Source organism: Cyprinodon variegatus, unplaced genomic scaffold (genome assembly GCF_000732505.1).
Source record: "Cyprinodon variegatus isolate N-32 unplaced genomic scaffold, C_variegatus-1.0 Scaffold346, whole genome shotgun sequence".
NCBI classification, from domain to species: Eukaryota; Metazoa; Chordata; class Actinopteri; order Cyprinodontiformes; family Cyprinodontidae; genus Cyprinodon; species Cyprinodon variegatus.
Window position 1 is genome coordinate 691,546 of NW_015150799.1, and position 16,004 is coordinate 707,549.

Sequence of the window (16,004 nt, forward strand, 5' to 3'; positions counted from 1 at the left end):
AGGAGATCCAAAGTCTTCATGCACCCAAAGTGCAATCTTTCTTGGGCTCTAGGCCTGGACCTTCAGCTCACCATCAACACCTGGCCAATTCCATAGTTTGTATCTCACACAAACAGGTTTTTTTCCCATCTCACCTCTGCTATGTAGTCAGTTCCTGCAGCTCTGCTTCTCCCAACATGCCCTAATCTTTCATACTTCCCCACTCCAACTAATATACCTAGCTGATAGGCTGTGGTACATGTGAGCCTGATACTCAACTGGCTGTGTAGTAATGAGGGGATGGAAGAAAAAAAAAATACAAAGATTTGATCACTGGGATCTTTCTCCATTATCTAAACATGTAACAGGAAATCACTGGGATTTACACCCGGGTTACATTACACTAGGTGGAAAATAATAACATAACAGCCTTTAATTGAATGGTAACTAGAGTTTTACTGAAGACGATTCAACACGTTTGAACGAGTCTTGGATGGTTGTCAAAATGTCTTCAGAAAAACAAAACTAAAGTCTGTTTGCCTTCCAAGTAAAGCCTCTTTTGTGGTTGCCATGACCTGGATGACAGAACCTACACAAGCATTAAAACAATAAGCATTGAGTCCAAAAAACAAAAGGGTGCATATTTGTTTATAAAGATTGTTTTCATTAAATGAATCTGCTCACAATGAAAGCAGTGGCCAGAAATATGAGTCAAGTAAGAGTAGTGATACTTTTACTCAAGTAAAAGTAAAAAGTACAATGGTGTAAATACTCCAAAAAGCACATTTGTTTCAATAGGTTACTTAAGAAAATTTAACAAGCTACTNTTTTACTCAAGTAAAAGTAAAAAGTACAATGGTGTAAATACTCCAAAAAGCACATTTGTTTCAATAGGTTACTTAAGAAAATTTAACAAGCTACTACCCACCTCTGGTGAAAATGATCAGGATAAAAGTAAAGATGTGATGCATTCCATAAAAGGAAAAATAAAAAACAACTCTAATTCAAGGCCCTGATAGTCCCCAACAATACCAAAAAATGCATCCAAAAATAAGCACTTTCTGAACATGGCAATATTCACCGACTCAATAAATCTGACTGAGCATGACCAATTCACCAGCAAACAGGGTGCACACACCATGCTGTTATGCTCTATAGCTACGGTATGTAGACCAGGGGTAGGCAACATGGGACCTCGTCTGCCGCTGTCCTGCAGCTTTGCATGCATCCCTGCTCCAACACACCTGAAGCAAAAGGCCAAATGACCTCCTGGGCATGCCGGTAAGTAAAGCAGAGACCTGGCCATTAACCATTTATTTGTTTCGGGTAGGGCTACAACTAACAATTATTTTGCAAATCAATTAATCTCGCATTAATTTTTTTGATTAATCGATTCAAAAGGTCCTTAAAGAAGATTTTTTACTAAATTAAACCAGGTGACACTAAAGCTTTTCCACTGAAGAAATTCTGGTTAGAGCATATTGATGGACCAAAACATTTTTTTTTTATCTTAAATGCAAAATGTTTAATATTGTTTTTACAATCTTGGTATAATTGCTGCTAAAGGTGGGTTGCTTTGTCAGCTAAAAGCATTTTTTGGAGTCTCTATACTCCATTAATCGATTCATATATTAGTTGACAATTATTTCAATAATTGATTAATCACGATTAGTCCGATTTATTGTTTCAGCCCTAGTTTCAGGTGTGCTGAAGAAGGGATTCATACAAAACCTGCAGTGACACTCGAGGACCAACATGTAGATAATAAACAGCAGAAAAATACAATGCCAAATCAAACTACTGATCACACATTGACAAACCCCGAAAATATTCCAGGACTCTCAGTAAAGGGTGTCTTCTCATGGACGTTTCTAAATAAAACTTTTCAGGGTCATCCCTTTAAAGTGAGAAGAGTGATGAGAACAGCAGAGAAGATCATGGGGGCTCCTCTTCCCTCCATTAAAGACATTTCATCCCAGCGCTGTGCGTCTCGAGCCAGCAACATCATAAATGACCCCTCACACCCCCACCATGGACTGTTCTCCCTGCTGCCCTCTGGGAAGAGGCTTTGAAGTATCCGATGCAGGTCCAGCAGATTCCAGAACAGTTTCTTCCCCACTGCCATTAGACTACTGAATGTTATTTAAAATGGTTTAAAAAACAAAACAAAACAGAATGTTGGAACTGTAACTATACAGTTATAAGCTTATATCACTTTATTTTCAACAAGTTTTTATCATTGCTGCTTACCTTTATCAAGGCTGCACTTTAAAAAATGGAAATAGTCTAGAGCTGTTCTTAAAAAAATGTCTTTTTGTTTGCACTTCTAAGTCTTAAAAAACATATCTTTTTCAAAGTCATAAACTTTGTAGGACCACTGCTTGAATTTGTTGCTTCAACCAGTTGTGGTGAAGACTGTAGTGTACTGTAGTGGTACTGAACACATTGATGAAGAAGGCGCTTAGGGACGTCAATATAAAAATAATAAAACAAATTTTACCAGCTGCATTTAACAGGGACAAGCTAATTCAATCAGAAATGTCATAAATGAACAGAGGCACATGATTTGAAATAGAGATATGTTAATTTTTCTAATGAAGCAACAAGTTCCAAGTCCTACGACAGCCTCTGCTAATTCAAGGCGTCTTTATCAAGTTCCTTTGAAGTTCAGTAACATTAAAAGAAAAGAACTCAAAGTTACTTCTGAAAAGATAAAAATTATGTGGAAAAAGAGACTTTATTTCCAAGACAAACTATAGCATAAATTCATATACAGCAAAAACAGTGTCCATCAAAAAAATCTTTTCCATAATTCCAAGATACTCAAGGCAACGACACAAGGAGCAATATGCACTCTGTCTAATGTGCTGCAGAGTTCACAGATACAACAGGAGGGGCGTTAGACGGCCGGAGGACGTACGGTCACATCGTTAAGTGTATCGCAAAATCATGTTCATTCATTATGTTAATGAACAAGTATAAAGCTGCAGATCAGTCTGAAAATCTTTTAATACTGATGGGTGTTTGTGACCAAAACACTTATTTTCTGTCTCCATTGAAACAAAATGAAGCCTCCCCTTTAGGGAGAATACACCGACCTAAAGCATTTTCACAGTTCCAGTTTCTGTTTTCCTTTGAGGCCAGGTACATTGAACTGTAATTTCTTTTAAAAATACCATATTCATGAGGATTATGAAAGGTTTTTTCGTTTTTTTAATTTCTGCATTGCAAAAAAATAGGTTTGCACACTGATCCTAATCCAATCGCATTAATCAATTTCTTAGTCTGGTGAGTAATCTACCAAGAACACTTCATATCCAACAGGTTTCTCGGGCTGCTTGCCTTTCAGGCAAACATCAACAATCCCTGAACTCAACATCTACTGTTTCTTTTTTAGTTTTTTTTTTAAACAACAGAGTCTACTTTGGAAAAAACAGGTAAAAGGTGTCTGTTTTAACAATCTTGCTAAACTGAATGGACTTAAAAGTCTTGGTAATCTAAATAACTTCTGGTAGATTAACAGACTAAGAATGACAGATAGGCAGGGGCTAATAATAAGACTCAATCATTGAAAAGAAACACAGGAACTAAAAAGAATAACTAACCAACATTTAACGACCACACAAGCAGCTTTTAGGTTTGTCACTGTTTTTATTTTTAAAAACACTCTTCCAGATGTTAAAGGGGAAAACCCCCCGTCATTTATAGTCACCTATTGAAAAGAAATATGATTTTTTTTTTTTTCGATCTTTGCTTCCATCCAAATCTAGACTTTTCTACGATGATTTTTAGGATGAGACATTTAAAATGTTTGTTTCAAACCTGGCCTCTTGCATGATCGATATAATGTTGAAAGAGGTCTGAAACTGCTGGAAACGCAGCTCCACACACAGCACAGTCTAAACTGTCTAAGGCGGATTCTTTTGATTTGCTGGCATTTTGAGTCCAGGATGATTTTAGGGGAGTTAAAGCTTTTCCTGCTTCGTTTTCTTTCACTTTGTCAGAGCAGATATCTCTCTCTGTGCCTAAATGTGTCTTGATCGGATAGAGAGGAGAACATTCTCTGTCTTGACTATTTTGGAACAAAGGTGATGGTTGAGAATTTAGATCAGGGTGTTTTTGTGAGGGGCTTAAAGTAGAGCTGGTTCTGGCAGCTGACTGAATAGATGTTCCTGGATTACTTTGACTGGGAGGGATTTCAGCCTTCGGCTGGAAGGTGGAAGCGTCTGTGAGCAGCACTAAGTTGGACTCTTTGCGTAGGTCTTTCACTGAGGAATGGCAGAGCTGATGGGTGAACAGCAGGTCGAGCGTCCGGAAGCTGCTTCTGCACTGGTCGCACTGATACGGCAGGAACATTTTCTTTGGCCGCTCCTCGATCCAGCGGAATTCGGGGTGCTCGTTCATGTGCTTTCTGTAAGAAGAAGTAAATCGAAAGCCCTGCCCACACTGCGGACAGGTGAAGCGTCCGCTGGGTTGCCGATGGAACCTCTGGTGAGTCCAGAGTTTCTTCCAGCTTCCCAGCGTCTTGCCACACTGGCTGCAGGGGTACGATTGGTCGGGAGAGTGGGTAAGCATGTGGGCTCGCAGCCTGCTCATGTGCCGGAACTGCCGGCCGCAGCTCGGGCACAGATATTTCCTGGGGTCAGACCTGTCGTCCAGCTGATTCAGCTTCGAAACCAGATACGAGATTGGAGGAGGGGGGCTGACTGGACCCTGAGGTCGCTTCTTCAACTTCACAGGGCGTCTTTTGCGAAGGATAATTAGTCGCTTTTTCTGTGGCTGGAAATCAGGAGTTTCCACAGGAGGCGGACTGTTGCTTTTGGAAGAGGTTTTGGAAGGCACTCTGTAATGAATCATTGTCATCATCTCCTCCTCCTTCACCGAGCTGGAAATATTCCTTTCTGCTGCGCAAGGAACCCGATGGGCTTCAAAATCAGACATCAAACTGAAAAGCTTGTCGCAAAACAAGCATCGGAACAGCCTAGTTCCCGTGTGTTCCTTCATGTGATTGTTGAAGTTCTGCAGATGATCAAATACTTTTTTGCAGATGTGGCATGTGTACGTCAGCAAAGGCTTGATGTGTCTGTTGGCTTGTGGGTCACCGCTGCCTCTCACTGGTCTGCATGTGTGGTTTTTGGCATTGCTATAGTGGGAGAAGGATTTCTCGCAGCGCGTGCAGTTGTAGCGCTTCACAGTCCAGTGTGTCAGCTCATGCACGCGGAGAAAATAGGACTGCCCGAAGGCTCTGTCGCATATTTCACACTTGTAGGGCTTCTCTCCCGTGTGGATGCGGACGTGTCTCTTGAGGGCGGACTGGAACGGGAAGGTTTTGCCGCAGTACTGGCAGGTTTTGCCGCCTTTCTTTTCTGAAACGTGCTCTTTCTGAGTCTCCTTGGGACTTTTGGTGGTTCTGTCTTGGCTCGGTTGTTCAACGACTTCGTCTGGAATCGCCAGGGCCAGTTGGTCCACCCCTTGCGTGTGTGTCTCCATGTGAGCGGCGTACTGCGAGATGGAGACGCTGCTCTTGCACAGCGGACATTTTTGATACATGTTGTTCTTCAGGTGCATCTTAAGATGAAGATTTAAGTTGGAGTTTTTGGTGAAACCTCTCCCACATTCGTCACATTTAAAGGGTCTTTCTCCGGTGTGGATGCGCTGATGAACTACTAACTGAGACAGAAACTTAAACAGACGGCCACAGTAGCTACATTTCAGCATGTTTTTGCCTCCTTTTCTAACATACGTGACATCTTTGAGCTCTGAGCAGACTTCTGTTTTCACGTCACAGTGGTCTGGTTTTTGTTCAACTTCGGGGGTCCCCTCGTCTTTCTCTACATGATTGTTACTCAGCACAACTTTAACTATTCTTCTCTTTCTTTTTCCACCTTTCTTGCACCTAAAAACCACTTTCCTTTCTAAAATGTTTTCACTACTTTGAGAAGCTGTGCGACTATCAGACACAAGAGCTAAAGCCCCTACCTCTGTCTCTATATTCTCAGATTTCACAGTTACAGATAGTGGTTCTTCTTTAGAGGATGAAACTAAATCTGTGCTAGAAGATTCTACCTTCTGCACATCTGCATCAACGGGAGGATCGAATGATTCAGAAGTTTCTAAATCTGACTCCTTTCTGCCATTTATTGTCGAAGGCTCCCCTACGTCTGGAATATCAGTTTGTGATTTGTTTACCAAATCTGATCTGTTCTGATCCTCTGCAGGAATCTTTTCAGTCTCTGAGGGAGATTCAAGCGCCTCTGTTTGCTCTGCGTGCTGCTCTTGTAGTGACGACTCAGCAGTATTAGTGTTTGCATCGGTCTCCTGTTTATCAGCACTCTGTTCCACCAGTTTCTCTGTCTCTGGTTTCCCCTCACAGTCCCCCTCGTTGCTCAGTACTGATGAGGACTCAGTGGGATCATCCAGCTTTGCCACCTTTTCTGGAACCTCCTCATTAATCGGGGGCTTTGTCCTCCTCCTTCTCCTGATTCCATGGCTGTGAATCAAGTGACTGAATTCTGTCGAGATCCCCTCCGCTTGCGTTGTTTCATCAAGGCTGTCCGATTTTCCATTCTGCGCTGAAGGGTTCTGCTCTGCTCTGCTCCTTAGGGTCCATCCAACGTTATTAGGACGAACTATATGGACGGCGGCCTTCTTTGAGACCGCATGTTGTGAAGTTGAAGCTTCTGATTTTTTCGGCCGTCCTCTTCTTCTTTTTAGCTGCGAGTTGCCATCGCCATCTACTTTATCATTCAGGACAGCATCATAACCTGATTTATCATCTTGAGATGACTCACTGACCATATGATGGTCTGAATCCCCAGTGCTGTCACTGACTGAGGCTGCTGGTAAAGCCACTGGGGGGCTGACCTCCTCAGGTTGATCCCCATCCAATCCAGCGGCCACTGAGTCCTTTTTGTCTTTGATTGGATGTCGTTTGATTTTAGCAGGCCTACCGGGTCTTCTTCTGACCTTTCTACTGACTGTGGGCGGGCTTTTAGCAGTCAGCAGAGATGTGTCTATCTCCGTAATTGGCTGAGAGCTTAGGTGTGCGGTTTCAGAGCTCAGACAAACGTCAGACTCTACAGGTCCTGATACCTCCATGTCCTCAGAAATCTGTGAAAAATAAGGGAAAATGGATTCAATTTATTAATGTTCCAAAAATCAAGAATAGAAAAACAGCCCTTCCTACACTTTCATATTGTTTTATATCTAGACATCTTTATGCAAACTGGTAACATTATGTGTGGATTTAGACTGGGTCCCCATCTCTGACTCCATCAAAGGCAGCAAGAAACTTTGGCTTCATGATTGACGATCAGCTGACCTTTAAAGATCATACTACCTCTGTCTCTCAATCTTGTCGCCTCACACTACTAAACATAAGAAAGATCTGGTCATACCATAACCCAACATGCCACCCAGTCTTCCAGCCTGTACGATAAAACCACTACAAATGATCCAGAACCTGGCGGCGCATCTGGTCTTTAATCAGCCCAAAAAGTCTCACCTCATCCACCTGTTCATTGAGCATCACTGGTCACACCTGGCTGACCGCATTAAATTCAAGTCCCTGAAGTTAGCCTACAAAGTGCTGTAGGGTATGGCTCCCGCCTACTTGAACCGTCTAGCAAAGGCTTATGTCACATCTGAGTCACTCCGGTCAGCAATGGATTGTCATGTAGTAGTGTCTACACCATGCTTAAGACAATCCAGACTGTTTTCATGTGTTGTTCTAAGATGGTGGAATAACCTACCAAGCACTACAAGAACTGCAGCAGCATCCCTGTCTATCTTCAGGACACTCCTAAAGACCCGCCTCTTCAACGAGCATCTCCTATGCCAACTATTACCCATAGCTCTGTACCCTTCTACTACTCTTTCTGTACTTCCCTCTATCTCTTTGCTGTCAAACCTGATTGTGACAAGGGATTTTGCCCTAGAGAATGTATTTTCATATTGATGATAACCATAACATAACATAATGCATAAACATTTAATGTAATGAGCCAACAACACAACATGGTGGGGGGAGAATCATACTATGAGGATTATTTTCTTCAGCGGCGGACAGTAAGATGGATAGATCAATACAGAAAAAAAATAGTTAGAAGAAGAAGGAGACTAAAGACTGTGGCAGAGTTTCACCTTCTAATAGTGTAACGGCTGTAAGTATCCAACCATAGAAACAACTGAATGGTTTGGATATAAGCGTATCTGTGTTAGGATTGAAAGATCAAAGTCCAGATCTTAATTGAAGAAAGAAATCTGTTGAGAACTGCTTTCCAAGGATCTAAATGAAAGAGGAGGAGTGAGCAGATTATATGAGGATATCCAGAGGATCACTTCACCATCTCTTAGTCATACTAAAGCACAGTGGGAAGAGGAGTTGGGATTCGAGGTGTCATCTCCTGGCAAAGCGCAATTAGGGGAATACATTCAACTTCGATCTGTATCAAACATGGTTTGCTCCAGTTTAAGGTACTACACAGGCTTCATCTATCCAAGAGCAGGCTTGCAAAGGATTTACCCGGATGTCCATCCGACTTGCTCCCGATGCGGTCAGGCTACAGCTACCCTCTATCATATGTTCTGGGGTTGCCCAAACTTGACACAGTTCTGGTCTGGAATTTCTGATACATTTTCTTACATTTGTGACAGAGAGATAAGCCCTGCCCTAGAAATTGCTATATTTGGTGTGGCCCCTGCAAAGATGGTGATATCAGGTGCACAATCAGATGCTATTGCATTTTCATCTCTATTGGCCAGACATCTCATTTTGCAGAACTGGAAGTCAGAGAAGCCCCCCCACACACAGTCTCTGGGTCGAAGATGTAATGGCACATTTAAAACTTGAGAAAATGAAGCGCAAGATCAGGAGATCAACCCAGAGGTTCTATAAGGTCTGGCAGCCATTTCTAAATTATTTACAATTACAATTGTCTGCTGGAAACACTGGAACATCATTGAGTGATAGGCTCTGTAACCCTACTGCAACATCTCAATATTAACTTATTTATTCATTTCTATTATTATGATTATTTTTTTTTTTCTCTTTTATTATTATTTCTTATTTTTATATGTTGATATCCCTTTTGTTTTTTGTTCTCATTTTAAATTATTTTCCCTATGTTATTGCAATTTATTGTTAATGCTGGGACTGTTGTTTGGTTGTTTTTATTTTATATGGACAATTCAAAATCCAATAAAAATATTTGAATATAGAACTGCTTTACCCAGATGTTACATATCTGCCTATGTTTGAAAGGCCCAATAACTTTACACTGTTAGATAATGTAGAATGAAGACTCCATATGTAAGCAAGTAGGGCTGGGGGACATGGTTTCAAACTCAAGAATTTTCCCAACCAAATCTAATTAATAGATATTTTCTCTCACTTAATTTAAATAATCAAAACAATAAATTACATATTTGGCTTATAAAAACTAGGTTTTACTTCAACAATCCGCTCTGGGAGGTAACTTAAAAGGCAACGGAATTCTGAAATAGATAAATAAATACAAAAAAACTAAATGTTTGCAGCTAGTGGTATCACCCATATAATTAGTTTATCACATGTAAGTACACATCTACGAACAAAAAGCGAAGAACTGATAACTCTGAGCTATGGAAGTGAGAATAGAGAATCTACAACCAGCTGCTGAAAAACAAAAGCAGTCTTATTGAACCAATGGAAATAATGTGTACCCATTAAGGTGGATTGGCAGTTTTTTATAGGTTTGGCTTTTACTTTAAAATGGCAAAAATTGGAACCAGTGTTGCCCGATGGGCTCTGGCAGCTCTGGCTGAGACAGAGAATGTGCAAATACATTAATTTCCACTGTATTTTCCTGTTATGTCTAACAATAGACTGAAGAGTCCTGCTGTGAAATTGCTGGTTTTAATTTGCGAGAAAACGCAAGATACTATATCATTGGTGATAGCTCCTTTAACTCTAATGAATGTGTTTTCATATCACCATGATCTTACTGAAAAAAAGTAAGTGAAATGGAGGGAAATGAAATACAGATTTTTCCAAAAATTAAATCAGATTAATCGATAAAATTGATTAAACGCCAGACCCTACATGCAGATACTGCTAAAATGTCAAATTCCCAAAATCAGCAGTGTATAAGACCTCAAGCTTTACGTTTACAAGTTTCCATCTGGGGCTACCTGCTTGCAGTCCGATGGGGCATGAACAAAACTGCAGGGAGGGCTCGTAGAAGTTAAATCACAGTCTGTGTTTTGATCCCCGCTTCCTCTGCCAAATGACATTTTAGTTCCCATGGCAAAACGTCTGCAGAAAAAAAAAAAAAAGAGAATAACAGAGAGGCAGTGAAGTTTAATGCAAAGCAATAGTTTACCATAATGCCTGGAAGTCATGATTTACATCCTGGAAACCAAGTTAAATGTGGGTGCAGTGTTAGTTTGTGTCAACAGCTTACAGGTGGTTGATGCATTGTGCTTGAGCGGGGATGATAAACAAGCATGGACATCATCGGATAATGGTTGTATGAATCTGAAGCAGACAAATGGGCTACAATTAAACATTTCATCAAGGTCCAATGATTCACAAGAAAACCGGTCAACTGCAATGAAAATGACACATAAATCCTAAATCTTAATTATTCCTTTATAAAGTAAAAATATTTTTTTGCTTTCTTAAAAAAATCTCCCTATTTACTTTGTTGTAAAGGACGATAATGAGCAGCTGCTGGGCAACAATCTCAGAAAAATAACGTACCCACTCTTGAATTGGAGGAAATGTAATTATCAGCTGGGAAATACACAATATTTTTAATTTTTTACCTGAAAACAATACAGCCTAAATATGTAGCATACAATTTGTCTGCTGTGTGTTCATGACCAGAGGTTGTAACATTAAAAACACTGAATTTAAAGTTATAAAGTGAAAATTATTCCAATTAAGAGAAATTGGCGATTCTGATTTTGATTAGCCTCCTTTAAAAAAAGAATACATAACATATTTCAGCTACAAGACCTCTGAAATAACTCCAACCTTTGAGGCACAAACTGTCGTTAGGCAGGAAAACAACACAACTAAATAGTGTTCATTTGTTTTTTTATTTTTCAATAGAATGAAATAGAAAATCCCTTTATTGTCCCACTATGGGGAAATTCTGGTGTTACAGCAATAAAAAAAAAAGATTATACAAAAAAAGGTCACACAAATGTGGACCTTAGAAAAGTGTATAAGAATAACATAATAGAAAAGATTTAAAAAATAAAACACTGCACTGTAAAGTGGTTTAACAATATAAATACTGTGCACCCTGAGAATAAATAACCAATATACAGCTATGGATATTTTTACAGTAATGATATTGGAAAATAGCAGCAACATCAGAGATGTGCAAAATGACAGCAGCATGTTATTTACCTCACTAAGGTGGAAACTGCAAAATCAGCATGAATGTAACAACTTCTATAGAGATGGTTATAAAGTCTTACAGCTGCTGGGAGGAAGGATCTGTGATAACGCCCATGGTGCATTTTGGGTGCAGCAGTCTGTCACTGCCAAACACATTTAATAATAATATGCATAAAGTACATAAAAAGTGAATTTGCAGCAATCCTCATGTTTTAAAACTATTTCATGTATCAGTCGATTTTTACTGTGACCGCTTTGAGACAACTGTGAGATATTTTAGATAATTGTCTAGTTTCACTCTAAATAAACACAAATTTAAACCTTTTGTATAGACTTTAATATTAATAAGTAACAAATTAAAGAGCAGTACCCTCATAAATAGATCATATATCTATATATCTATCTATATATATTTTTTTAAGAAAAAGTCCACTGATTGTTGGAAATTGAAAATATACATTAGGCATAAATAACATCGTTTGCCTAAGAGGAGCTCCATTAAATATGGAATCATGTGTTGTAACAAAAACTCTCCAATATATTAATGCAACAAAAGACGCAAATAAAGCCATTCAGTTTGTCCGGATGAAGGAGACGCAGCTAACATCAGCTCTCCTCCTCACTGATCATCATCAAAAGGAGACTTTCTGATCAACAACCACCTGGATCTGTCTGTTATTCTACTCCACTCCCAAATAATTTCCCTCAAACTTGTTCTCAGAGCCCGTCTGAGAATTTCTCTCACCCTTTCATCAAGCTGATGGTTTAAACATCACAAACTAATGACAACAATGAGAACGAGGCGCGCGCGCAGGCCAGTTAGCTAGCTGTTTCACAAACACGGCGCAGGCCAGCCGCATCCAAAGGATAACTCCAGTCTCTGCCTTCAAAACTTTGTTTATTCGTAATAGCGAGTGTGGAAAATATCTGTTTCAAGCAGCGTGATGGGTTGTAGATAACTCAAAGTGCTTGCCTTGCCTTGAGTGTGCGGTAAAGAGGAGTCGGGATTGGTTTCTGCGTCGCATGCACTGACCGTTGCTCCGCTAGCTAACACTAGCTAACTTAAATCTGTCTCCCTCTGTGGCTCTTAAAAAACTTTGAACAGCTCAACAGCGACCTGGACACTGAGTTGCTAAAGAGGACCAGGTTGGACCTTCTTCGCTGGGCAGTTTTCCTATAAAGGAACACTCTTTATCCATGCCTAAAGTAGCTTAGAACCACTAGGCTATTAACGCGGAGTGGTTAATGGAGTGTCTACTTCGAGGTCCGTCGGAAATATTACTATTTTCACTCAGCTTTGAGGAAAAAAGATAAAAATTACAGAATGTGTTTTAATTCCAACAGAAGCACATTATTGTATTGTTTAATTTATTTATATTGTTTATGTACATTTTGGCAGTGCGCAAATTCCTCTAACGTAAGACTGAATAAATGGTTTTATGTTGTTTTGATGGAGTGGAATTTAAATTTAATGCAGAGAATGGCTGCATTCATCGTATCAAAGGATGTAAAATTTTTATCCTTTCACTTATAGGAAATTAGTTTTCACTGAAATGGGAAAAAACGCAGTAAGTATTTAAACTTGATAACTTCCTCATTTAAAAAGCTTTTTTCCCATCCGTTTTTGTCCCAAATACATGTTTCACATTTTTAGATACATTCCTATCTGACATAAGAATCAATTGCATCTTATATAAAACTACTTTATAAAGACTAACTATATGTAAATAAATTTAATCTAATACTAAATTAAAATACATTTAAAAACTAGTATTTCTAGTCCAATTTAACAGACGAAGCCTTTTACACTAAAGAGCCATATATAACTGGCGCTTTTTCAAACAGCACCTGAATCCCTCATAAACGCATTGATGACGAACTAGACCGTCAATCATTTTTTTGTGTTTATTTAAACTGCTCCCCCTGCTGGAGATACTATGTAACAGTTGGAAAGGTTTTAAGTTTTCCAATGTTGGTTAAATCTTTAAGTTTGCAGTATTTCTGTCCGAAAATCTGACTAAATCCTGTGGTATTTGGGTTTTGTTACTGTTTTTTTTTTTTTCTTCTCCATGTTCCAACTTTAAATTAATGGAGTGGTAGAGGGCCCCATTACTATTCTTTTTTGCATTTTGACTCATTCAGATTATGAGTTTAAATACATTTTAAACCCCAAAATTATGCATAACTTTGTAGAAATAAAATTACATGCTTTTACCAAGAAGTGTTTTAGAGTTTTCACTGAAATCATCACCTAAATCATAATGTTGAAAATTAAAATCTCTTTCAACACATCGGCCAGGGTTATGCATAACTCTGGGATTAACTCTGGGATTGTTATTGTATTTATAAAAAACAAATAAAAGTTAAATTTCTCAAAGAAAATTGAAAAAGCAAGTTTGAAAATATACTTTAATGCATCATATACTGTATTCATAAACTCCAACAAAGTTTGTAGGAACACACAAGGTATGAGAGGTTCAGTCCCACAGCTTAACAACAAATTTTCATCCAACTAAAAATGTGAATAAAAACATCAAAGACCTTTACACAGTACCTGGTTTCCCCACCAAAAGTAGATAAACCATGCACATATATCTTGAAGCTGACTAATTTACATAAATTCCCATTCAAGGATCAGAGACTTTCAAATCTTGAACAATCTACATGAACAATTATTTAATTAGAAAAGGATATCTGGTTTAATAAAGAAGCTTTTGAACCTCTATTTTCTACTCCTAAAACAGTTTGGGAAAAGCTCAGAAGGTCCCTGTGTGATGAAAATATGCCGATGCGCCCTTGGTGGTCAACAGAAACGATGACATGCAAACACAATGTGCCTCGCTAGACTACTAGTCAACTTTTTATGGGGACAGACGAGGTTACTTGATAAATCACCTCAGCAGGCTTTGCAGGTCCGCTTTCAACAATAAAACAGTCATCGTCAGACTCTCCTCCTGCGCCGCCGTTGATGGGGGCTGATGTTTTCCCTTTATCCAGACTGACTGCCACTATTTGGGGCTTCTTTGTGTTGCTGGAAGGGCTAAATCCAAGCTTCCTCTCACCATTTATTTGAGGGGAACTTGGCGTTACCTTAACTATTTTGTAATCTCGCTTGGCACTCATGTGCTTCGCCATGAACTCCTGCGCTTTGACGCACTTGTGCCTCTGAAGCCGCTGGGCGCTTTCAAAAGGAAGATGACACACCCGACAGGTGAAGCCGCTTTGCTCGCTCGGCGATGCGGAGACCTCAGCCGACTTCTGTACCACAGGAGGATTGATACGGGCACTCGGGCGGCCTGGACTGAACGTGGCGACGTTTGGAGTCTTCGCCGGCATGGAAACTCCAGACTGAGGCTTTGATGCGTTGGCGTTCTGACTCTTCAACTGCAGAGGTGCAGTGATGGCTGGTACCCGACTGTTGGATGTTCTGATGTTTTTCTTCGGGGCGGAGGCAGGAGATGGCCGGCCCCCTTTCCAAGCTGCCCTTGGGTTTTGGTTTTCCAGCTGCTGAGCGGCGGCTATCTGAGGCGGACGGGAAGGTTGATTCTTTTTAGCAATGGCTCCGGGTCGGGGCTTGTAGCTCAGTGGTTTTGCGGTGATGAGCCGGTGTTTGCTCTGATTGTTAGCGTTGCAAACGTGAAATCGAGGCACTAGCTTTTTGCTCGATAGCAGCAGCCCGCATCCTATGCAGCCACAGACTTTATCTGCCACGTGCGAGCTGTGGTGGGACACTAGGTCGACCTTTGACACGAAGCCCTGTTCGCATTTACCACAAGTGTATGGCTTTGTCTTACTGAAGTTCTGCATGGCTTGCAACAGCACAACAGGCTGATAGAGTGTCCAGAGGTCCACGGTTGGCGCTCCAACCTCTGCAAAGATGTTCTGCACGGCTGCACTTTGGGGGACAGGGTTTGAAAGCAACGCAGGCACTTGTGAAATCGACGCGCTTTTTGTTGAAACATGTCCTGAAGTATTTGGAACTTGAAGTTTGGAAACTGAGGGGAGATTGGCCTCATTGGATGCCTTCCACACAACCTGCCCCTCCTCCAACCTTTTAAGCTTTTCTTCCTCCTCCCTGTACTTCTCGATCCTACGCTTCTTTATGGTTTGGTGATCGAGCATTTGATGCCCAGGTACGTGCGTGGTGCTGTGCTCCAGCATGTCTTTGTACTCTGTGAACTCTGTTCCACAGGAGCAGATGAAACTGGCCAAGGGACACAGGTGTTCTTCCAGGCATCTCTGATTTGCAAATATCTGCTCACAGCTGAAGCAGAAGTGGCCTGAGTTTGTCAGGTCGATGGTATTGCCGTCCTCGAGGATGCTCTGCAGGATTTTTCTCTTGCGCTCCATGGCCAGGCTGGGCATAAGACCGTGATCAACGCTGATGTGGGGTCTTCCAAGACACAGGTCCTGTTATGTGAAACAAATGATTCAAACATGTCAAAAAGACCAATAAAGCCCAGACTATTTCCCTCTAAATTTCCCTAAATGTATTTTCCTTTTCTGCCTTCCTTAAATGTTCCAGATAATAAAAACAGACCAGAGAGCCGGAGCAGAAACAAAAAGCCCCTTTCAAACTATTATTCCATAGCGACTTCATCTGATGTTAATCCAAAACTTAGTTTAAAGAGTTTGA

The 16,004-nt window shown here is 40.4% G+C and overlaps 2 protein-coding genes across 6 annotated transcripts in view; both read right to left on the reverse strand.

Annotated features, from left to right (window-relative positions):
* Nucleotides 1-3,724: 3,724 nt before the first annotated feature.
* Nucleotides 3,725-12,646, reverse strand: LOC107091649 (zinc finger protein 62 homolog). 4 transcript variants are annotated; one of them, XM_015385699.1, is made up of 4 exons: nt 12,347-12,645; nt 10,422-10,495; nt 10,150-10,273; nt 3,725-7,089 (listed from the first exon to the last, which is right to left on the reverse strand). In XM_015385699.1, exons 3-4 carry the CDS (start codon nt 10,261-10,263, stop codon nt 3,796-3,798), a joined length of 3,408 nt encoding a protein of 1,135 aa, XP_015241185.1. In that variant the 5' UTR covers nt 10,264-10,273; nt 10,422-10,495; nt 12,347-12,645; the 3' UTR covers nt 3,725-3,795. The 4 variants fall into 4 exon arrangements, with proteins under 4 accessions (XP_015241185.1, XP_015241186.1, XP_015241184.1 ...); XM_015385700.1 differs by having other exon boundaries at nt 12,342-12,478; XM_015385698.1 differs by lacking the exon at nt 10,422-10,495 and having other exon boundaries at nt 12,347-12,646.
* A 1,113-nt stretch (nt 12,647-13,759) lies between these two features.
* Nucleotides 13,760-16,004, reverse strand: part of LOC107091651 (zinc finger protein 208-like) — a 24,570-nt gene continuing 22,325 nt past the window's right edge. For both annotated transcript variants that reach the window (XM_015385705.1, XM_015385704.1), the window contains exon 2: nt 13,760-15,778. In XM_015385705.1, coding sequence (XP_015241191.1) covers nt 14,222-15,733 — 1,512 coding nt within the window. In that variant the 5' untranslated portion in view covers nt 15,734-15,778 and the 3' untranslated portion in view covers nt 13,760-14,221. The remainder of the gene's footprint in view (nt 15,779-16,004) is intronic.